General features: G+C 44.0%; 12 protein-coding genes across 12 annotated transcripts; 2 read left to right on the top strand and 10 right to left on the bottom strand.

Annotated features, from left to right (window-relative positions):
* Positions 1-645: 645 nt before the first annotated feature.
* Positions 646-1506, bottom strand: TbgDal_X15400 (hypothetical protein, conserved; the record flags this gene model as incomplete). Its single annotated transcript, XM_011780403.1, has 1 exon — positions 646-1506. The coding sequence occupies one exon, from the start codon at positions 1504-1506 to the stop codon at positions 646-648; it is 861 nt and encodes a 286-aa protein (XP_011778705.1).
* Positions 1507-2740: 1234 nt separating this feature from the next.
* Positions 2741-3055, top strand: TbgDal_X15410 (hypothetical protein, unlikely; the record flags this gene model as incomplete). The annotated part of the gene is made up of 1 exon (XM_011780404.1): positions 2741-3055. The coding sequence occupies one exon, from the start codon at positions 2741-2743 to the stop codon at positions 3053-3055; it is 315 nt and encodes a 104-aa protein (XP_011778706.1).
* Positions 3056-3777: 722 nt separating this feature from the next.
* On the bottom strand, positions 3778-4140 carry TbgDal_X15420 (T. brucei spp.-specific protein; the record flags this gene model as incomplete). Its single annotated transcript, XM_011780405.1, has 1 exon — positions 3778-4140. The coding sequence occupies one exon, from the start codon at positions 4138-4140 to the stop codon at positions 3778-3780; it is 363 nt and encodes a 120-aa protein (XP_011778707.1).
* A 1520-nt stretch (positions 4141-5660) lies between these two features.
* TbgDal_X15430 (hypothetical protein, conserved) lies at positions 5661-6503 on the bottom strand (the record flags this gene model as incomplete). Its single annotated transcript, XM_011780406.1, has 1 exon — positions 5661-6503. One exon carries the CDS (start codon positions 6501-6503, stop codon positions 5661-5663), a length of 843 nt encoding a protein of 280 aa, XP_011778708.1.
* A 307-nt stretch (positions 6504-6810) lies between these two features.
* Positions 6811-7149, top strand: TbgDal_X15440 (hypothetical protein, unlikely; the record flags this gene model as incomplete). The annotated part of the gene is made up of 1 exon (XM_011780407.1): positions 6811-7149. The coding sequence occupies one exon, from the start codon at positions 6811-6813 to the stop codon at positions 7147-7149; it is 339 nt and encodes a 112-aa protein (XP_011778709.1).
* A 411-nt stretch (positions 7150-7560) lies between these two features.
* Positions 7561-9081, bottom strand: TbgDal_X15450 (cholinephosphate cytidylyltransferase A,putative; the record flags this gene model as incomplete). Its single annotated transcript, XM_011780408.1, has 1 exon — positions 7561-9081. One exon carries the CDS (start codon positions 9079-9081, stop codon positions 7561-7563), a length of 1521 nt encoding a protein of 506 aa, XP_011778710.1.
* Positions 9082-10876: 1795 nt separating this feature from the next.
* Positions 10877-13918, bottom strand: TbgDal_X15460 (hypothetical protein, conserved; the record flags this gene model as incomplete). The annotated part of the gene is made up of 1 exon (XM_011780409.1): positions 10877-13918. One exon carries the CDS (start codon positions 13916-13918, stop codon positions 10877-10879), a length of 3042 nt encoding a protein of 1013 aa, XP_011778711.1.
* Positions 13919-14419: 501 nt separating this feature from the next.
* TbgDal_X15470 (acetyltransferase, putative) lies at positions 14420-15430 on the bottom strand (the record flags this gene model as incomplete). The annotated part of the gene is made up of 1 exon (XM_011780410.1): positions 14420-15430. The coding sequence occupies one exon, from the start codon at positions 15428-15430 to the stop codon at positions 14420-14422; it is 1011 nt and encodes a 336-aa protein (XP_011778712.1).
* A 719-nt stretch (positions 15431-16149) lies between these two features.
* TbgDal_X15480 (hypothetical protein) lies at positions 16150-16599 on the bottom strand (the record flags this gene model as incomplete). Its single annotated transcript, XM_011780411.1, has 1 exon — positions 16150-16599. The coding sequence occupies one exon, from the start codon at positions 16597-16599 to the stop codon at positions 16150-16152; it is 450 nt and encodes a 149-aa protein (XP_011778713.1).
* Positions 16600-16933: 334 nt separating this feature from the next.
* On the bottom strand, positions 16934-17848 carry TbgDal_X15490 (mitochondrial 2-oxoglutarate/malate carrier protein, putative; the record flags this gene model as incomplete). The annotated part of the gene is made up of 1 exon (XM_011780412.1): positions 16934-17848. One exon carries the CDS (start codon positions 17846-17848, stop codon positions 16934-16936), a length of 915 nt encoding a protein of 304 aa, XP_011778714.1.
* A 611-nt stretch (positions 17849-18459) lies between these two features.
* Positions 18460-19608, bottom strand: TbgDal_X15500 (hypothetical protein, conserved; the record flags this gene model as incomplete). The annotated part of the gene is made up of 1 exon (XM_011780413.1): positions 18460-19608. One exon carries the CDS (start codon positions 19606-19608, stop codon positions 18460-18462), a length of 1149 nt encoding a protein of 382 aa, XP_011778715.1.
* Positions 19609-20283: 675 nt separating this feature from the next.
* On the bottom strand, positions 20284-22368 carry TbgDal_X15510 (hypothetical protein, conserved; the record flags this gene model as incomplete). Its single annotated transcript, XM_011780414.1, has 1 exon — positions 20284-22368. One exon carries the CDS (start codon positions 22366-22368, stop codon positions 20284-20286), a length of 2085 nt encoding a protein of 694 aa, XP_011778716.1.
* Between the last annotated feature and the right edge of the window lie 182 nt (positions 22369-22550).

Genomic DNA, 22550 nt, shown 5'->3' on the forward strand with positions numbered 1-22550 from the left:
AACTCAAGACGGATGCGACGTAAGGCCCGTAGGAACTTGAATCCGCTTTTCTCTTCTTCTTCTTTTCTTTGTGCATTATTTTCTCCTCGCGGAATAAATATGGGTACAAATATATATATATATAGATAGATAGATAGATACATATATAAGTAAACGTAAAAACAAAACAAAACTCAAGGTGAGGTGTCACAGCGCATTAGATCTTACTATATTATTATCATTAATATATTTTTTTTTAAAAAAGGAAATAAAAAAGCATAAATGAATTTGGCGTTACGCCCACTCTAAAACGTTTCATAATGAAACAAACGAAATGACGCATAAAAGAAGTCACTCAAACCAACCCAAAACCTTTAAAGGCCCATGGCCGCCGATAACATTCGATATCTCGATAGTATTAATTTAACGAACGGTAAACAAACTAAAAAAAAAACACAAACTAAGATAATGTGCGATAAAAAGGGTTTAAAAGAACATGAATAAGAAAAGATAAACTAATAAGTTTATTATTAACAATATATGAGTGTAAAATAAAGGAAAAGGAACGAAATAGAGAGTAAAAAAAAAAAAGTGGGGAAAAAGACGCACCTCCCACCGAACAACTCATCACTGGTTACAATTAAACTCAGCGAATATTATCCTCATTTATAACCCGTAAGGATTATGTCGGTAGAAACGTGGGCGCCGAGGAGCACTGCCATCAGAAATGGTGTTCACGTCAGATGTGGTGCAATCATCATGTTGATGGCCACTTCCAGAAAGTCCGAGATGCCCGTTATCGCGACCTGAAGTGGGACTCGTCACATCGCTACTGCCGACGGAAGGAACTCTTTTGTGCACAACCATCGCGAAACCAAGTGGCGTCCCATCGGGAAATGAACCGGGAGAACTGTCGAGAGGGCTCCCACACGCCGTCTTCACAGCGGATTTATTACCACTGGCGTGATGGCGCCGATGAGAGCGGCAAAGAACACGATTGGAGCTGAGATCCACTTCAGGGTCGACGGCAACAGCATGAACAAAGTTGCAGGACGCGCCACGATGACATACGCCATTAAAATAGTAATGTGCGCAATGAGAAAGTGGTCTTCCCTCCGCAGAGGGCTGTGGAATAACTGCTTGTGTAACAAGAACGAGTCCGCTAGCAATCCTCTCAATTGGTTTTTTATTATTGGGAAGCAGAACCTCAAGCACATCACCCGATTGACAGCGTTCGTACATACAGCACTGCTCGTGGCGCCATATGTAATTCACATGAATGGGATGCGCCTCCAGCGTGCTGTAATCAACATTGGCGTGTAGAAACCTGCAATCGCTACCCGCAAGACATGAGTTCGGGTCGTGAGGTTTATAATGAGTACAAATCATTGTGTACGGGTTGCTTGGATGCACATGTGGCATGTGGACCACTGAATGAGAAGGTATCTCGTACATGTACCTGAACTCTATATCAAATACCTCCACAGTGGTTTTACGGTTTTTTGCCATAGATTTCTTTGAGGGCATTGCGTCTTTGCTTCAATAGTTGCTTTCTTTTTTCCCCCTTTTTGTGCTTCTTACTGTTGCTTTGTTGGTGTTTTCTTATGCTTTTTTTCTATTGTGTTTGCCATGTGTCCATTTTTTTTTTTTTAGTTTATGGTGAGGAATGACAAAGAATAAGAAAATTAACGGAGGATAAATTTGATCAAATGAGAAGTTTTCGCATGTATACAGACAAATCAGTTGATTGGTAGGAATGTTAATACAAGAAGATATTACGCTCACCCTGAACCACAAGGAAGTACATATTACAAAACTAAGAAAACAGCAACAGCAACATTATTTAAATTGGAAAGAGAAAAGAGTCACAACACCAAAAAAGCGAAATAATTATTTTCTCATGCTTTACCGTCAGCACTTACTGAACACCTCACCACACAATGGGAAATTGCGAAGATGTTGTGTTCAAGAAGTGGGAGTGACAGCACTAGATGAAGAAATAAGTGATTACAACGTCTGACTTCATCATCCCTTCTTCTTTCCCGCGCAAATTTATGACAAGTAGAGGAGATTATTAAGAAAAGAGAAAAAAAAACAATAAAAAACAATAAAAGAACAAAGAAACGAAAAAAAAAAGGAGGATGAACACATACGCGCACGTTCTTTTTCCCCACCCGTGACCCCGAGAGTCACGCTTTCGCTTAATCATCCCACCCCCATATTTTCTTTCCCTTTATTTCCTTCAGTTACCTTCGTCTTTTTTTTTCTTCCCCTCATCTCTCTCTCTCTCTCTTATTTTCTTTTTTTTTTGTTTTTTGTTTGTAAGTTAAATTGTAGAGGAGTGTGCGTATGCATTAAATCCATACCTTTCTTCACTATTTTTTAAAAATTTCTTTTACCTCTCCTCCTATTTTTTATTCTCTCTTTACCTTTTGTTAACAAAACAAAACAAAGAAAAAATTACATAATTTCTCCCTTCTCCTCTTCCTCTTCCTCCTTTTTTTTTTCTCTCTTGTTCTTTCTATTTACTCTGTTTCCTTTAATATTTTCACAAAAAAAAAACGGTAAGACGGCATTAACGACACCGGTAGAAACATTTGGAAGAAGCAGAGGAGGAAAAAAAAAAGAAAGAAAGCAATTAGAAGAGAGAGTTAAAACAAGGTACATCCCCAAAATAAGACATTAACAAAACAAAACAAAGGAAAAAAAAGAAAAAAGAAGACAAACACGAACACAAACACACACACAAAAAAAAGAAACAATGATCGGCACAGTTTGTTATTATTTACTACTGCTGCTGCTGCTCATTTTTTTTAATTTGTTTATTTGGATTTTTCTTTTATTCTCTCATCGCTGTTTGAGGTATTTGGAACGATTATTCATATCATATTCATCTTCCCTCGCGTGTTGTCTTCGTTTTACATCCACTCGACTCTCCCTCATTCTATCTTCCCTTCCCCTCCAATTGCGTCAAATCAATAAAAAAAAAAAGAAAAGAAAAAAAAAGAGAAAGAAAAAGAAAAATGCGACTAAACCCTTCGCACATCTTTTATCTTTATCCTTGCTTTTTTTTTAAAAAAAAAGAGAAATTTACAAAAATAATAACAATAATGATTTAAAAAAAAGTTTCATTATTATTTTTATTATTGTGGTCATATATATATATATATATATATTTCTTTTCTTTTCTTCTTTTCTTTGTTAAAATTTGAAACATTTGCCTCTTCCTTTACACTCTTTCTTTCTTTCACCCTTTTCTCTCTCTCTCTCTTTTCTTTCCCCCTTCACATACACTTAAACTTGAACTTTTCATTCCTTCACATCTTCATACAACATACACATATGTGCGGTGACTCGCATTTTAGTTCCATCGCCACATTATTTTACTCCGCAAGCACTTCAATATTATATATATATATATATTTATTTATTTAAAAAAAGAAGAAAATTGAGAAACAAACGAAAAGAGGTTGAGGAATAATAATGGCGGAGGTGATGAGGCAAACGTGTTGCTCCCAACTAATACAGCTGCGGGTCCGACGGCAAATTCTGTTTTTTTCTTTCCTTTTCTTTTCTCTTCTCTTTTCTTTCCTTTTCCTTCATCTTTTTTATTCTTTACTTTACTTTACTCTGCTCTTCACTTTTATTTATTTATTATATATTTGTTTGTTTCTTCATTCTTTTTTTTTTTCGTTTTTAAATCCCACCGCTGCGAAGTGATGGTCCATTTTTCTTTTCCTTTGTTTTTTTCGAAATTGCAGGACGGAGGAGTAAAATGCAAGAGCGTGTAAAAAGAGGTTATTGAAGGATGATACGAAAGAAAAAAAAAGGGAGGGGGGGGGGGAAATAACACACCGGAGAAGGGAAAGAGACAAATAAAAAGAGAAAAAAGAAAGGAAGAAAGAAAAAAAAAAATACATATATTGACTGAGCGAATAACTGAGTAGTTCTTTTTTTTTCTTCTTCTTCTCTTTTTCTTCCTTTTCTGTTAGGGTTTCTCAGCATTCTGACATTATTTATTATTATTTTTTTGTTGTTTCCCCTGCCATAAAGGAGAGGAACATGGAGTGGAAGGAAGTTTGGAGATAAATAGGGAAAACATGATTGAGTGAAGTGGATTGGGAAGTCATGGCGTAACCCGTTCCATTCATTACGTTGCATAAATATATATATATATATAATTTTGCATTTGTTTGTTTGTGTTCATTGTGTTGTTGTTGTTGTTGTTGTTTTTATCTTCTAGAGGGTAGTTATGACGACAACAGAGGCTCAGCAAGCAAAATAGTAGTAATAGACAATAATAATAATAATAACAATAGCAATAGTAATAATAATAATAAGCGCTAAAATTAAAATTTTCTCTTCTTTATATTAAAAAAAAAAAAACAGAGCAATACCACCTTTCCATATCCGACATTTTACTCTTGCCTCCTTCTTCAGATTTTCACTCGTGTTATTATATCAACCTTAGACAAAATTGCCATGAACGGACGAACCCCTCTCATTAGTAATATTATTATCAACGCTATTATTTCTTTTTTTTTTCCCTCCCTTTTAAGTTGACACTCCCTTCTCCACTCTCTCATTACATTGGATCTCTTATTTTTCTTTGCTTTTTTCTTTTTTAAAAAAACATTCTCATTTATCTATCTGTTTGTTGTTCCTTCACTAACCACTATATTTATATTTATTTATAACAGAGGTTACCGCAGAAATTCTTAAGGAAAAGCAAATCAGAATATATTTTGTTGTGGCTCTCCTTCGATTTCTCTCGCTCTTTTTTCTTTCTTTTCTTCTCTTTTCTTTTATTTATTTTTTCTCCCACACCACACCACGTGTTGTGGTATGCGGAAACGGAGCAGCGGGACGCGAAAGTGTGGAGAAATAATAAACAAAATCGGGCGTGCCACATGCAAAACAAAAAAAAAAGAAAAAAAAGAAAAGAAGCGGATCTACAGAACACAGGTACGCTCCAGCAAATACCTGTAAGGCATATTAAGCAGCAATACAAATAAACAAGAAAAAGAAAAAGAAAAATGACATTTGCAAGGAGGGTAGGCGGGGGAAACGATCGTTAAAGTAAAAAAATTCACACACATTTTCATTTCTTTGTTTGTTTGTTTCTTTTTCTTTTTCTTTTGTATGAACCACAATCATGCAGCATCGTTTCTGGACGTTTGGCTGCCTTCTCTTTCCTTCTATTTTTCCGTTTCTTCATTTCTTTGGTTCCTTACCAAAAAGAAAAAAAGAGTCGTATCCGTCACGACCGTTCACGTTAATAAAAGATATGTTGTGAATTTAAACTATTTTCGATCGACCCCGCGGTAAAACAAAACGCAAAAAAAAAAAATTCAACAACAAGAGCAAACGAACGAAAATTAAAACGGCAACGGCAAAAAAAACGCGCCTTTTTTTACGGTATGAAGGGAAAGGAAGATTGAGGAAAAGAAAACACGCATAGTATCACTTCGCCCACAATCAAAATGGACGCACCCAAAAAGGGCCGCAGGGATCAGACAAAAAGTTAAAGTAAAAAAAAAAAGAAAAAGAAAGAAAGAAAAGAAAGGTGGATAAACGGGGGAGGGGAAACAAAACAACAACAACAACAACAACAAATTACAAACAAGTCCACAAGACGAGTGCAGCAGAGTAGACTAAATGAGAGAAGGGATTCCCCACATTTACAGCTGCTGGTAAGGATTATGTCGGTAGAAACGTGGGCGCCGAGGAGCACTGCCATCAGAAATGGTGTTCATGTCAGATGTGGTGCAATCATCATGTTGATGGCCACTTCCAGAAAGTCCATATTGCATACTTCCAACTGCAGAGGCGGAAAATGATGAGCCGCTGTAAACTGTAGAAGGGGCTCGCTTACAAACCATTGTTGCAATGCTGGCGGGTACTCCTGCAGCACACGGGTTCGGAGAACTGTCGAGAGGGCTCCCACACGCCGTCTTCACAGCGGATTTATTACCACTGGCGTGATGGCGCCGATGAGAGCGGCAAAGAACACGTTTGGAGCTGAGATCCACTTCAGGGTCGACGGCAACAGCATGAACAAAGTTGCAGGACGCGCCACGATGACATACGCCATTAAAATAGTAATGTGCGCAATGAGAAAGTGGCTTTGCCCTCGGTCTCCGGCGAGGAATAACTGCTTGTGTAACAAGAACGAGTCCGCTAGCAATCCTCTCAATTGGTTTTTTATTATTGGGAAGCAGAACCTCAAGCACATCACCCGATTGACAGCGTTCGTACATACAGCACTGCTCGTGGCGCCATATGTAATTCACATGAATGGGATGCGCCTTCAGCGTGCTGTAATCAACATTGGCGTGTAGAAACCTGCAATCGCTACCCGCAAGACATGAGTTCGGATCGTAAGGTTTATAATGAGTACAAATCATTGTGTACGGGTTGCTTGGATGCACATGTGGCATGTGGACCACTGAATGAGAAGGTATCTCGTACATGTACCTGAACTCTATATCAAACGCACTGGTCACATCAGTTGCTGTGGTCATCTTGACTTTGTTTGGTTCTTCTTGATATTCTTCTCTTTCTTGATGAACTATTCGGTGCTGTGCCAACTAAATAACTGTCTAGAGGAGAACAATATACCAAGTATTGCATCAGGAAGGCGGAAGGTAAGTGACCAAAGAATTCCAGTATGACTTGTATGACAGCATCATATCGCTATTAAGGGGAAAGAGGATGAGATAACTTAAATGGCCTGTACATGAAAGGAGTGAATCGGCACAGGGTGAATAGGAATCGTTTATTCGGGCATTGCGATCAAAAAAAAAAAAAAGAGAGAACAAAAAAAAAAAAATGGCGCGATACGTAAATCGATCACCACAATTGAGAATGTTTTCCGCTGATGTCACCCGATCTACCATTTTTTTTTACCCCTACTCCTACCTCGCCTCCTCCTCCACCTTCGATATATATATAGAGAGAGAAATTTCCCCTCTTTTTTTCACAGACCTTTTTTTAAAAAAATTATTACTCCCATATCCACAAAACATGCCACTAGCGCCAACACCATCGCGCAATACACCCCCATGTTCCCCCTTCACGTTTCCAAGTCCTGGCATTTTTTTTTTTTTGCACCTCAACTCACTTCTCCCCCTTGAGGTAATCTGGTTGAAGGCAACAAGTACAGCATGAGTCAACGAAAGAAATGAAACTTCGTGTGAGGAGGAGGAGGAGGAGAATCAAAACCAAAATCAGGACGTTTTCTGATTTTCTTCCCGAGCGGAAACGAATGATTGCAATGTTAAAGGAAAGGGAGAAATACCCCCAGAGGAGACACCACTCACCCAAACTAAAACACTTTGGCATTTCCCCCTCCTCATCTTACACTAATAAAAGTAATGCCTTCACCACCTGTACCGAAACACACAAACATCTAGCAATCGACCACTACTCCCTTTAAACTTCCCCAAAGGACATGCGACACACGGGATGGACTGCGCTTTTTTTTTTTTTTAAATGCTCCTTACAGAGCCCCCGAGTATACAAGGAAAGTAAGGGAGTGTAGAAGGAGGGGGAAAAAAGAAAAGAAAAGAATCAGTTCAACTACGACCCCTCCATAACAGTTGATCGACTACTCGCATTGTCCCTTCGAGATAACTCCACTTCAGTAGCATCACGAATGCGGGCAATTAGCAGACTTGTTGATATCCCTTCCGTACGTGGTGCTGTCCGAAGAATACCCATTCTGCGTGGCACTGCATAATACGTGTCATCAGGGCGGTTGTATTCATCACCACACACCACCACGTGAATATTGTAGCGTTTGATCATTTCTTCAGTGAGGCCGGTAACAGGGCTGTTCCGAATAACCTGTGAAACAAACTTACACATCTTTACCTCATTCACCCTTTCATCGACTGTCATGATTGGCCGTCGTTTGTACGCTTCGCATTCATCATCTCCACAAACACCAACAATGAGGCGATTGCCGTAGTGAAGAGCATTCTGCAGGAAGTTCTTATGTCCCGCATGGCACAAGTCAAAAACACCATCACAGAACACATTTCTCACAGGCGCAAAAAGGGGAATACGCGCGGAATATGACAGATCCACCATCATTCCAATAACGTACAGGATCGATGCGCCTATGGAAAGAATATCGTTAAATACGGATCCCACACAAATACAAATGACGGCCGCATGCACCCGCCTGCCGGAAACGTTGCTCACATGCACCTCCGTTGAAAGTAAACCAACAGCAAGAGATCCACTGATAAGACTGAATACATTGTTGTTAGTGAAAGAAAAGATATTGAACAGCGGCACCACACGAGTGGCCAAACACACGGCAATCGCCGCCTTATGTTTCTTCTCCATCTTCAGAAGCAACAAGTTTGTGAAGCTCACCATGACAAGGAATATGAATGCATCTCTCAAAAAGTTTGGATAGACTGGACTGTAAAAGTTCATATCCGGAAATACCACTCTTGCAATCAACGCGCAGAGAATTAGGAAGGAAAGTTCCGAGTCACGAAAGCAATACGTCAGGTGATAAACAACTGTCTTCGCCTTCCCTCCTCTCAGATTTTCAGCGCTTATGCGTCCCAGCACTGTGTTGAATTCGATCAGTTGCAGTACCATTAGAGCGTACCACTGTGTTGAGATATCAACTATATTGAACGCTTTCATGAGCGTCAGAGCAAAGAAAATGCGCAGAACACTACTGCAGACACGAGAAAATATGTCACCCAGTGGCGTAGCGGAACGGCACCGCCTTGCGTGCACACCATCCAACGCACCGCACATGATAGCTACAACACATAACAAAGACGACATTAATATGGGCCCAGTTGCCGCTGCAGTGTGTGACTGAGGGGTTTGGTCATAGTACTCGCTGAGGATCTGGTATGACTGCACGGAGCTCATTAAACCCACTAATGTAATGGTGTTGGGTGCCACGGCCTCCGGCACAAAAGTGCTATCTAAAAAAACCCAAAGTGAGTGGAGCACCAACGTCACAAAACTAACGGGACGCGTCTCAACACTTGTATCTGCATGTGCGACGCGGTCCCGCTCCAGAGGTGTAAAAAAAAAACTGTGGTCACTCAGGTAGTGGGATACCATTGACCACGTAGCTTCATCAGTTAACGTTCAGGAGTGAAACGGCAAAAGAAGGAAAAAAGAAAGATATATACGTGCGTTAGGAAAAACGAATTCGAAAACAGAGGTAAAACGGCTTTTCAGCGGAACATTATATTCGAAAGTGTTTGCTCCTGATAGATATGCAAAAAACGATTTATGTGTACGCCCACCTACAGGTGCTTACACGCTTGCAAAAGTGATGCAATGCTGAGTTGCGGCAGAAAAAGAGAGCACTTCCGAATAGCCCCCTTCCTGCCACATATACACATATACGCTGTTTGAGAAAGAAACTACGAGGATACTTTTGCGTCATCATGTGCCTACTAGAGGTAGTGCATATTGACGTACCAAAAAAAAAAAAAAAGCGTAAAGAATGGGAGCCAAACGTTTTCTCTAGCGAAGAAAAAAAAAGAAAGAGAGAGAGCTAAAGAGGGATATCTTAGAGGCAGTGACACTCGTAGACATTTAGACAAGCAAGCAAACACGGTAATAAATGTACATGGCATGAAGGAGTGCACAGAAGGCGAGTAGTCTGACCCGTGAGTCATGGGTACAGAACATATATGATTTCAAACGGTTATGATCAAGTATAAATGACCAGGACTGCAAGCGAATAAATCAAAGTTAAAAGGAAAAAAAAAGCAAGGCAAGGGAGACGAAAGATAAAAGAAGAGAAAAAAAAAGAGGGACACAAAGTCCGGCAGATCAATATAAAAGTTTATTTGTTTACTCCACTTCTCTCCGGCATCAAAACTTTTTCCTCATTGATCCTCTTACTGGAAGAAGCGTTACATGAGGAGCGAATACAAATATAAAATAGGAATCAAGTATATCATAGGGGGGAAGGGAAGGCTAAAGGAAAAGAATGCCATTCAAAGGAAACAACCCCTTCCTTTTGTACAGATACACACATATACAAATACTTAATGTGAAATAACAGCCCGAATGCTCGCAATTTATCATACATTGGTCTAACAAACTGTGCAGAACCACCAGATCCCAGAGCATATATTTATATACAAATGTATGTCACGGAAATTCGCCACTCATCTTAGGTTATACCGCCTGACTGTGCGTATTTCCTCCTCCCCCCCCCTTTCTCGCTTTCTTTACTACCCCTTCACATATCTCTGATGTTGTGGTGCCGCTGAATCATTGCCTGTACGCTTGTTTCTGTCATCCTTAAGTCAGTGCTCAAGTTTGCAATTTGTTGCGTTTGCAGAGATGCACACCAAACGTGCAGAGTCCCCTCCCCCAGAAAAAAAAAAACAGAACGAAATTATGAAAAACAAAACACCATTAAAAATCATTCAAAATATTAAACAATGACCCCGCCCCCCCCCTCCATATATACACCGAAACAAAAGTATGAAATAGTGGTAAGGGGCAAACGAGACCGACGAGACGGAACATGACCCTTCATCTATTATTCCACGCACTCCAATCAGGTCTGCAAATCACAAAATACATCCAACTACTGCCATTAGTGGAATATCGGTTCCCCATTAATTAATTCTTCTGCTTTCTTTCTCTTTTTTTTTTCTGTTCTCCCCCTCTCCCTACCTTTTACATATTTTGCTTTTTTCCCTCTTGGGCAACCTTTTATTTCAGTTTAATACATCATTTCCACCACCGCAGTTCAATAACAGGTCCTGAAGTACATGTATTACATAGCGCGGCAATGACGCCATCATCCCGTATCAATTAATCCATTTGTTTGTGTGCTTCCTTCTGTATCTATTTCGTAAGGAGGCTCACAGTCCAGTTGGCTTCACAGTTACTTGGTTACCTTTCGTTTGATGCGCACCATCGCCGTTACTGCTTTGCGCAGTTCATCCGCTTTGCGGTCCCACACGGATCCCAGCGTACATCCGTTACCATCCACCACTTGCACGGTACTGTTCGGCCCAGCGTCCCTCACGCGATTCACCACACCAACGGAGAATCCCGGAATGCCATGAATCGGTTGCGTGTCATACCCCAGTAAGGTCATAGTGATTGGTTTGTTGTTCACCATGGCATCGCGGCATGCTTCGAAGAAGGTTCCAGCTGCCGCAAAGTCCACTACTGATGCTTCCAATGGAATGAGAAGCCGCTCGAACGCCGTGTTTGCAAAGTCAACAATCTCTTTGCTGTCAAGGCGGCTCGCGACGGCTGTGTCCGGAACAGAGAATGTCGTTTTAGTGTACAGGAAGTCCTCAGAGGAGTACTGCCCAGTGCCACTTACGGAAGTGGAGCCATCACCACCGCACATCTCGGAAGCAACGAGGGCCAAGCAATGAAAGGCTGGCCAAACACTCGGCTTAAAGGGATGGTGCACAATTGAGTGGGACATGTCATAGCCGTACGTTCCAACGTAGTTGTCGCCCTGCCTGGCCGTAGTGAGCAGGAGCGTGCCACGGGCGCGCAGCGATATTGAATCCACGGCAGCCAAGGCATCGAAAAGTACGTTCAGTGGGCAGACCCAAGCACGAAGAAACGCCTCGTGGTTTGCGTCACTAAGCGTGACAACAGCGCGCTCTTTGTCGTAGCTCAGAACAATGGCGTACGGGCCCCCAGAACCTCCATTCCATACCTCTCTATTGGCTTGTATAACAGCGGGGTCGAAGTTCACAATGAGGCAACGTTCCTTGGGGGCCTCTAACGCAGAGAGAATTTGGCCAACAAGTGCTTCAGGAGTGGAGTGCTTAACGTCCTTGTCCATGTGTGTCGTGAAGACACTCACCTTGTCCCCCAGATGATTGTGGGAGTAGTTCCTCGCGACAGTCGCTGCACTTTCCAATGGCAAATGTGCGGACAACATGAAAGAAGTATGGAATCCACTGAGGTTAGCCACAGTTTCCACGTTTGCATCGAAGCCGAGAGTATCTAAAGCTTCAGCAAGGATTGTCACAACATAATTCTTTTTCGGATATTCAAAACGAAGGAGTCGCATTGTGGGTGGAAGTGAGTACCGAGCATCACTCAAAATGGAATCCTCGAACTGTTGGGCGCTGAGTTTGGAAATAGTGTCTGGCGACTTGGCAGCCAATATATAACCGTACCCAATCACGGCAGAATACAGGCGGGGAAGTGGCACGTTCCATGTCTTACGGTACTTCTTCACACTGACGTCAGCGAGCCGAACGACCCCCTGCTCTGCATCGAAGCCAATAACAATGGCAAAGTGACAAGGTTCGGCACGTTGGTCCACCATGACATTCAATGCAATGTTAACATTAAAGCCAATAAGCATAACACTTTTGGTTTTCACAACGAGATCAATATGTGCCATGAAAGTGTCATCTGTGATGTTTACTGGTCCATCTGCAGCATCCCCACGACGGTTAATGAGCACAACACCAAGTGCAACAGCGTCGGCGAGGTTCAACTTCTTAAGAAACACCCTGTACCAGCTAAAGGCCCTGCAAACAGAAACCTTGGTGCTGTTACCAACAATGGTGGCAATGTCAAGGTTGAGTACCTGGCACAATTTCGTAACGGGAATACCACGCAGTTTACCGCGGTCTAGTGCGCTACCAACGCCACTTTCCCGGTGTTTTCCTTGGTTCAGAAGAGTGCATGAGACAAGGTGGTGCATTAATGCGAGGCCAACTATGTGTGGGGCGATGGAGGCGTCAACCGCAGTCATTAATAACCCGCCACTGAGGGAACCATCGAGCATGCCCAGCGGGAATATGGAAGGTACTTTTTCCATGTGTCGTTCGCTCACAAAGACGCGAACGAATCCACGGGATCGATTGCAGTATCCGTCCTTCACGCACAACGCATTGTAGAGCGTTTGTAGAGGAACGCCATGTTCCTCAACAACAATACGGCCATCCTCCAACAAAAGTGGCACCCCGAAACTAACAGAGTGCAGGGCAGGCCTGAAATCAGTAATCAGGGCAAAGGTGCCTTGGTTCTTGGCCGACCAACGTGGTTTTATTGGGTCTGGTAAACCCTCGCCATCGGGGTTCTCAGTGTAGTTCAGGCGCATCCTTATTTCGTGTTGTTCAATCAAGTAAGGATCAAAGTTTATTATATACATTGGGTTTTCCTCATTTTGAGACAGCTCCTTGCGAAACTGGGACAAAGTTCGGATGGTGGCTTGTTCCTCCGCACCCATCCCATCACACGACTCATCTACTGCTTCCGTGTCAAATGTAACCACCTCACAGCGAGTCTTGGTCCTCAGCATTGCCGGGTGACCTTCTACGAACTCATTCGTCACATCAAATAGTTCAGCGAGTGTAACAGACGGAAAGGATACGTAGTGCATTGCCAAACGGTTTTGGCGAAGGATGTCTTCGATTGTTATCTTCTCACCGGATACATAGCTGCACGCAAGTGCAATGCTGAGTAACCAAGCGCATGGCGCATTGGCCAACTCGTTTACGTCGTTCGAATCAGGTTGTGTTAACATCGGCTTTAAGAATTCCTGCAGTTTTTGCTTCGCGGCCTGGGCTTTACGGCGGTTGTTCAGAGCATCGGTATGCTCAGGAGATTTAGCAGCAGTTAGCACCACCTTTTTGGAGTGAGCACCGGTAGCGGTGGCGCCGGCCGCCGTCGACCCCGCAAGTGGCGGAAGAAAGCTGGAGTTGGCTGCAGTGGCGGTTGCACCTGGATCTAAAGTGGGTCGCTGAACGTTGAAGCGAGCCCCTCGTCCAATCGCCATGGCCGAGGCTGATGGGCTGACTGCAGTTTCGGATGCCAAACGACCCTCACGCCCATCTGCAGTGACACAAGGCGCAAGCTTCTTGATGTCGGAATGCATCAGATCCAGCTTTGCCTGGATTGATTGCAACCTTTCATCCAAAGATTCTGGTTTGGCTCCCATTGTAACAAAGCTGTTTTCTGGTGGTGCTTCGCGGAAAAGATGCCAGAAATAATTCGACACGCAGTTTTAACCAATTGAAAGGAAGAGAGAGGCATTAACACCAGCGGTGTAATATCAGAAAGACAGAATGACACGGAAGTGTGAACGGCAGTATTACGTGTCCACTACGCACAAAAAAAAAATTTAGTGAGTGAGACATTAATGACACAATAATTGCAACAATGCACTCCCCCCTCTTCACGCACGAAGCCGGATTTCAGCAGTTTCCACATGTTTTCTTGCTTTTACCTCTCCCTCCATTTTTAATAATGAAACTAACTACGGAGATGGCCACTTGAACCCACATCACCCTACAATCGTACGAAACACATGATCAGAACCCAACAATGGTAAACAGACGTATATTTCAGCGGAAAGTACAACATTATTCAAGATGCCATAAGTCACATTGATGGCGGTTAATAAATTAAAGCCTTCACGGTCGCGACTAACGACGTGAGTTTAACTTCTGAATAACTCAATATCAGCAACGCGCGCAAGGTCCTCATCAAGTCCCACAATTTCGCCGCCGTCCGTCAAATCCGTGCGCAACCGAACCGAATCTGTGCTTGCCTGTTTGTACCGACAGACTCCATGTTGAAGCACAGCATTACCTAGACTGCTAAAGTCGCCACGCCTAATAACCAAGAGCATGCCATCGTGCAGTCTGGCATCAAACATATAAAAGCCACGTATCACGCGTACCCGCATAAAACCTCTTGAAGAATAAAAACGCAACAACGCTTCATCTGATGCCAAGCAATGTAACCAGACTTCCCCCACACCGCAGCGAAGGTTCGAGTGGCCGGCATCAATCGGTCTGTCAGGGAGTGTTTTGGGGTCCCTTGGAGGGTTATTCAGCTGCTCACTATGGCTTTCTATTCCAAGACGCTGCTGCAAAAAACTTGAAACAGCTGTAAAAAAACCTTTCAGCACCGGAGCGAGCGCTTTGCCAAGGGAGAGACCACCATTTCCTGCCCGAATGAGAGGCGGCACAGGAATAATGAAGAACATGTACGTTAAAAATCGTGTCAGTAAAAGTTCCCCAACACCGCGACGGCGGAGTCTTGGATCCACGGCAAACGACATCAAATAGCCCGTCGGTGATGGCTCCAACTGGCCATCTTCGTACCGTTTATGGCCGAGTTGACCAATACAGAAACCAGCCAGACAGGAGTATACCAAAGGGGGTTCAACAACCCCACCTTCCGTAGACAATTCTGTTTCCACTCCACTATGCGTGTCATGGGGATCCATGACGACATCTCTATGAGATACATGCGCAACAATAGCCACAGACGATCCTGAGCGCAGCCAATTGTAGTAATCGTCCGGATATTCGACAGGGAAAGATATGGCGTGGAGCGCCTGTATGCTTTCCATGTCGCTCTCTGCAATTCCCCAGCTAAGATGCACTGTTAATGGTCTTCCTCCATTACGACTCGGGAGTGCAACAAGCTCCACTGCGCTCATTTACACCTCATGGATGAATAAAAAAGAGAATGAGGATAGCGGAAAGCACTACAAGATAAAGAAATTAATAACGTGGCAGTCCAGGCTTGAAATGACTAAAGGAAATAACGGCAGGTTTCTACACCCAAAGCAAAGGTGCGGGAACTCCACCAACTAGCATCCTCTCTTTATCTCCTAACCGGAAGCACATGATTTCATGGCTTAACTCACCAGTAATGTCGTTGTATGTTTTTTTTTAAAAAAAAAAGAAGATAAAAAAGATATAAGAAATTGTGTTAAACAAACCATGTACTTATTTTTCACCATTACAATCTATGTAACAATTAGCATATACATATGAGCGCTTAATTAGCCTACCGATAACTAAAGAAAAAGAAACAAGAAAGGGAGAGGACAACAATACAACAACAACCACTCTTCGCCTTTACACACACACAATCGCTTATTCCTTCCTATTAAACGCCCCTTCACTTCTCTTTTTTGTTATTCCACTGAAAAGTGATCATATGTAGAGAGTTGCCTCGTATATAATTTCCTTTGTAGTTGGTTTATTTATTCCGTTGTCTTCACCACATTTTCCTTTTTTTTTTTACAGTTTTTTTTTTTCTTTTTCAGATCGTGGATGCAAAAAGGTTTGCGGCAACTCTTCTTTCCCGTCTCCGTACGCTCCTGATCCTATTCCTTCTATAGTTAAATTATTTCGTTCACAAATGGGCACATCACCTCATCCCCTCCCTGAAAAAAAAAAAAGAATAAAATGAATTTAAAAAAAAGATAAGATTAGGAGGAAACAAAAAAATGACGCCCATGTAAATAATTTTTTCGTATCTCATCCACCCGTATTCATCACATAACCTCAAATTTCCCCCTCCCCTCCCCCCCGTCCGAGCGTTAAGTTGAAAAGTTACCGGGAGCGGAACCATTATCATGGTGTTTAAACACGTACACACAAACACACAGACACATATATATATATACGTATATATGAAGTCAAAGTGAGAAAAACAGAGGAAGAAACTCTCCAAAAAAAAAAAAAGAAGATAAGCGATCAAGTACAAAACAAAAGAAAGTATTAGAAGAGTCACAGCTGAACCACAATTTGGTCTCTTGTCGCTTTGTCTCTTTTTCATCTTCAAAGCCCAGTACACACACACACACACACAAGGCATTACTAAAAAGCGGAGTTATCATCAGCTCTTGTCTCGTTGTGTGAGGATATTCGAACACAAAGTAATCGATTTCGAAAAACAACAGTAAAAAAAAAAACGAAGCAAAAAAAAAGCTGCCAAAAACGGCAACATCTCGTACAGATTGTCCCCTTCACTTATTCGCTCCTCCAGTACTTAGAAAAAAAAAAAGGAAATCAGAATACACACACACACACACACACACACACACACACACACAGACACTCATACATGTCGCCGCTTCATGTTTCTAACATAACGTGACGCAGTGATTTATTCACACTATTACAATAAGTAAAGGGGACTTAATGAGGCACTACTGCTTTGCCTGAAGCTTGGCGGCACGCCACCCCTTCACCTTTCTTGTGATGTATTCAATTGTGAAGAAGCACACCACTGTGTGTGTTGCACAGCGGAAAAAGTACGGCGCGAAGGAGTCGTACACCGCCAATGCCCCCTCCTCACGAACGACTCGTCCTATCGTCTGAGTCACACTCTTATACTTTGCTTTGGTGGTATCAGCGGACATACGTACACGTGCGAATTCAACTGGCATCGTGATAACGGAATAAAACAATGCTGTAAGGATGCTCGCTGCATTGACGACAATGTTGTCTCCGTATGGTTGGGTTCCGTGCAATTGAGAGTAGGAAACATTACGACGCCGCAACGCGGAAAGGACTTGATCATGCACAGCAACTTGGGCAACGCCCACCAGTGCTGCTCGAGAAGCAAGGGCACTGACACCACGCCAATATCCCGTGATTCCGTTAGTTGAGTATACGGTAATCGCCGCACGCGTCAACGACTGCTTCGATGCACCGGTCATTTGCAGAACGAGACAAACCTCCACTGGGGAAGTGAGGATACTGGAAAAGACACCAGCCAGGGCGCCAGCAAGTGCACGCTCGGCAACTGTTGGCATGCCGTCGGCGTCACCCTTCAGAGACATGATGGCATCACGAAATATAGGATAACACCCAAGTCTTGCAGGAGCGTACACGGCCTGGCGGAGGATGCCCGTAGACAAACCCCTGAATGGTCCACGTTCCCACACCTTAACCAAACATTCCTTCTGTGAGGTACCTTTGGGTGCAGTCATCACCGTATTCTTCCACATTTCATAAGGGTGTGTGAACAACCATGCAAACATGCCGGAAAAACCAGCAATCCCGATCGTGTAGACCTTAGGCAGGGGCGCATTCGCGGGCGCCTTTGTCTCTTTCGACATTTCTTTTTTTTTTTTTCCTGTCGTTCGATCCTCGAGTAGATGTATTAAAATGTATTGTTACTTTCTTGCTTTTTTTTTTTTTTAGGGGGTCCCTTTTGTTTTGTTTTGTTTTGCAGACGAAGAAAAAGTCGGAAATTACACGGATCTCATCACACCAGAGGCGTCAACAAAGGATACTTGACATATCTAAGGTGGTACCACAGAAATACAAAAATAAGTGAATGAGAAAATGAAAGGCAAATCACTTGTACAATGCACGTCTAAAGACGTTGAGTTGCACGCACAGCGTTAAATTGCTTGAAGGGAAGGGAAGAAAAAAAAAAAAGAAAATTATCTAAAAAAAAGAAAAAGGGGGGAAGAAAAAAAAAGAAACACTTTATATACTTTGTATTGTCTTCCAGTTGTCGTCTTGCTGCTGCCGACATTGCGCACAATTGAATACAATTTTTACCTCTTTTTGTTTTTTTTGTAACGGCAGTTACTTCGGTCAAAGGTCGCGAATGGGTTGACTCCTTTGATCCTATAGTGTCAAACAGACAACGGAGTACGACACGCTAGCACAGTGAAGACGCTACCTTTACCCAAGTTCCTCAATGTTTCAACAAACTCATTCACTCGTTATTCTCCATATTGGAGGCTTTCTCGGGAGAGCGTGCGGCGACGCTGTTCTTTCCCCTGTATCCTTGTTGTTGTATAACCTTATAGCGCAGCGTCCCACGCCAATGATCATACAGTTGACTGACAGTTCTTGCAGGGTGCCACACGGAGCGGTAGGCGTAGTAAATTTGTTGAAACCTCTGCTGCCCCTTCGTGAAGCGTGCCAAACCTTTTATGATAGCTTCATCTTCCGATGCGCTAAATTTATACCGTTTTTGCTTGCCGGATGATGTCCCAACGCCCACATTAGCAAAGTTGCTTAGCTCACTGCTGGAGTGTGTTTCGATAGTAGAGCCCCTTTCAGACCCCACACGAAACTCACTCGGATTAGTAGGGTGTAGTGACGGTCCTCCAGCTCCACGGTTGACCATTTCACCAACAGCATCGAAAGATGACACTGTGCGGGTGGTGCCCGGCAGTGCGGGCAGTTGTTCCAAGACGTCCAAGGCATTATTTTGTTCAGCTTCGTCAACAGTGTCATCACCGGAATTGGCAGCGGGACTCAACGTCTCACTCGCTGGCACTGGACTTTCCGGTCGCACATAGGCCCGCTCCGTTACTTCAGGAGAATCACGCCGCCTTTTCGTACCAGCGGCACCGTTTGAACAAGTTTTCCATTTCCCTGGTGTTTGACCACAATCATCCTCTCCCATGCAAGGGGAAGAGCGTCCAGTCAACGCGTCGTAGCCTTCACTAATAAGTGAGCGAAGGCGCTCCGCAGACGAGGTGATTCCTCCACTACCGTCATCGGGGTCGCACTCACCAGATTCAAGTCGCGCAATGATCTGTCGAAGATGAGCGTTTTCGTCAACAACGTGCCTGAACATCGCATACACATCAGCCACAGTCATCGGTTCAAGGTGTGACAACTGGTCCGTCTCCCTCTGGACACCCAAAGAAGAGGCTAACAATGCGGACACGATTCCACTTCGGTATCCGCACGTACGCCAAAACTCCGAACTGCCGTGGAGAGGTTCAAGCGCGACGGCGGCCGCAACTGAGAAGTTGTTGCCCTGCTTTATGTGCCCACAGAGAATCTTGTGGACCTCCGAGAAATCTGTTGGTGAAGGGGATGTGGATGGAACGCCAGCGTGACAGTACATTGCCCCCCTGGAATTACGTCAACAAAGTATATGAGAAAAATATAAAAGAACAACCAAATTTTGATGTTGTATACTGAAGTCTTGTGTATTAACAGCGCGCAGTAGTCACGTATAAGCGGAATGATAAATACCCTTTTATGAATCCCTGTTTTCCTTATATATCTCCCTGGCAATACGCGAACTTGTGTGGTTGTATGAATGCTTGTATTTTTCTGAACAATTTATGAACGAAATTCGGTTGTAGCTAGTTATCACTATGTTCCTTCACTTACAGAAAACCTTTTGGGAGGCGCCCTTGGAGAGAGACAAAAAAGGAAGAAAAAAACAAGTTCGATGCCACACGGAAACATGAGCGACTGGGAGAGGGGGTGGAAATATATATATATATATATGCCAGAGGCGACCAATATATGCGCTGACCCGAATGTGTGTGTGGGGGGGGGGGGCGGCGGGGGGCGTGTTCTCACATGCAGCGCTGGGGTGAGTTTAGAAAATTACGCAGGCTCATTTCCCTCCATTCACATCGGTTGCGGATGCCTCGTGTCTGCTTGCATTGGTGGTAGACATGCGAACAAGACTAAAGCAGGGAGATGAACGTTTCGCGAAAAGTAAAAATATATATATATATATATGTATATCAAAATGTTCGCGGCCACAACACCTTGTGTAATAATTCTAATCTATGGTAAAAATATGTTTGTTGCTCAAAGGAACCTCATTCATGCACTCACGAAGTTTCGCTTCAGCCGCTTCCTGCAGTTTCGCTGCGTTAGCACGCCGCTTCAGCCGCTCTGCTTCTCGCTGTGCTTCACGCTCAACGCGCTGTGCCTCTTGACGCTCCTCCTCCTCCGTCATATCCAAGCGCTGCTGTACGCCCTGACGCCATGCGTCCTGTCTCCGCCGCAAAGTTTCCAGCTCCTCTTCCTTCCTCCGCTCATCCGAAGGACCGTCTGAAGGAGGAACCGCGGCGGTAGCAGCTGGCATTACCGTTGCCGCTTCAACCGGGGTGTGGTTGTGATCAATACTGCTATCGACAACCGCACCGTTACCCAATGCACAACCTTCTGTGACAGTGGTATCGGTGTTTGTATCCTTTCTGTTCTCACCAATTTTCTTCTCTATCTCTTCTCTCTCTACCCGCTCCCGCTCTCGTCGTGCGGCCTGAACCTTCTCCATCACCTGCCGCACGCGCTCCTGATCAGACATTGTGGAAAACTGTGGCGTAGAGACGTCTTCCTCCCTCCTTTCCACATTCTTCTCCATTGAATTTGGTACCGCCGTGCCGGTGTGAACGTCTTCACTTTCTGTAGTAGGATTTACATCATCATCGACGGTTGCGGTGTCTGCCTTCTTCCCGTCGGTATGATGATCATTGAGCACCTGCTCTCCTCCGGCGTCGGCGTCCATGGGGGCATCAGCAGTACAACTCCCCATCAATTGCTGCCGCATATCCGCTGCGCTCACTCCCGTAGGAGCTGGTGGCACAACCCGTAACACCAACGTCAGCGTGCTGCGCTTCCGTTCAAATTTCGCCTCGAGTGGTGTCGGTTCAACCGTGAAGGGTAGTAGCAGGGAACCGTGGTAATTGTGCAGGTTACTACGAGCAATTTTCACATACACGCCCTCCACCTCCACATCGAGTGCAGAGGAGGACTGCAAACCCACAAACTCCATTTTCACAACGAGAGCCTCGGGAACGCCGATGCGGCGGTCCACAATCTTCCATCCCCACGTATCAGAGAGGTCAATGTGACCACGATGGGCAATAGTGTACTGCGGCATGTTCTCCTCTTCAGGTGTTCCTCTCCTGGTGGAACTTCCTTTGGCTTCTTCACTAATTACTTTTTTATCTTTTCCCTTATTCCCATCGCTTCGACATCCGACACTACCGGCGATCCCCTTCTCCGATGAGGAACCTCTGCCCGACTTTTCCTCCGCGACCTCCAGTGGTTGGGGGAGCTTTTGCGTTGGCCGTTTCAACACTGGTTCATTTGCCGCTAGTTCAAAAGGTGATTTGCCCTTCTCCCGCCTGACCGTTTGGTTTTGCAGGCTCCCCACTGACGCGATGTCACTGGACAACCGACGAAATTGAAAACCGTGGTTATCTCCGTAACCTGTGTTGATATGTTCAACGGCAATGTTCACCAGAAAGCAACAAAAACGGTCGCTTCGATCTGCCAACTGCAACGTGTGTGGGTGAAACACCGCATCATAGACAACCACAGCTTCCGGGCCACAACTCTCGACCTCTTGCCCTTCCTCACCCGCATTCCGATTTGGTTCCTCACTGAACAACTCTGTTCGTGGTTTCGAGATAGAAACCGGGACGAACCAATTACTACTATTGCGATCACCTGTAGTTTCCTCACGGAAGGGGTCAATCTTCTCACTGCTACACATATTAATGTATACGGGCGTGTTCGCATGCTTTTTTGCCTGCGCTGCCACTGACGAAGTGGCTTTCACACGATAGGATGTTTTTGCTTCCAAAAGCTCCACAACGAAACCCGGACGCGGAAAGACAAAGTCAAAGCTATAATCCCCTCCTTCCCTTGCCTCCCGCTCAACTTGCTCAAGATAGGCCTCTTCTTCGCGGCGGGTTTCGGGGTCTTCCATGGACTTCATGTATTCTTGAAACAGCTTCAAGAACTTCGGGTCATCCATTTTTTTTCTGATTGTTTGAATCTCCTCAGGTGTGGGGGTAAATGTTTCCCCATCCTTCGTGTTCTTATTCATAAAATTAACTGTTTCTAGTGGCATGGTTCGTGTTCTTTGCACTTCGTCACCTATCCCAGTCACGTAAAGAGAGAGGATGAGAGGAGAGATACACAAAAGGAACAGTTTCTACAGCACCAGGGGAAATGTGATAGCATCGTGCGTACAACGGCGCAGGAAAGAGAATATTTTCGTAGTGATGACCAACGAACGGACCATAGCACAAG

This window comes from Trypanosoma brucei, chromosome 10 (assembly GCF_000210295.1).
Source record: "Trypanosoma brucei gambiense DAL972 chromosome 10, complete sequence".
Taxonomy (NCBI): domain Eukaryota; phylum Euglenozoa; class Kinetoplastea; order Trypanosomatida; family Trypanosomatidae; genus Trypanosoma; species Trypanosoma brucei.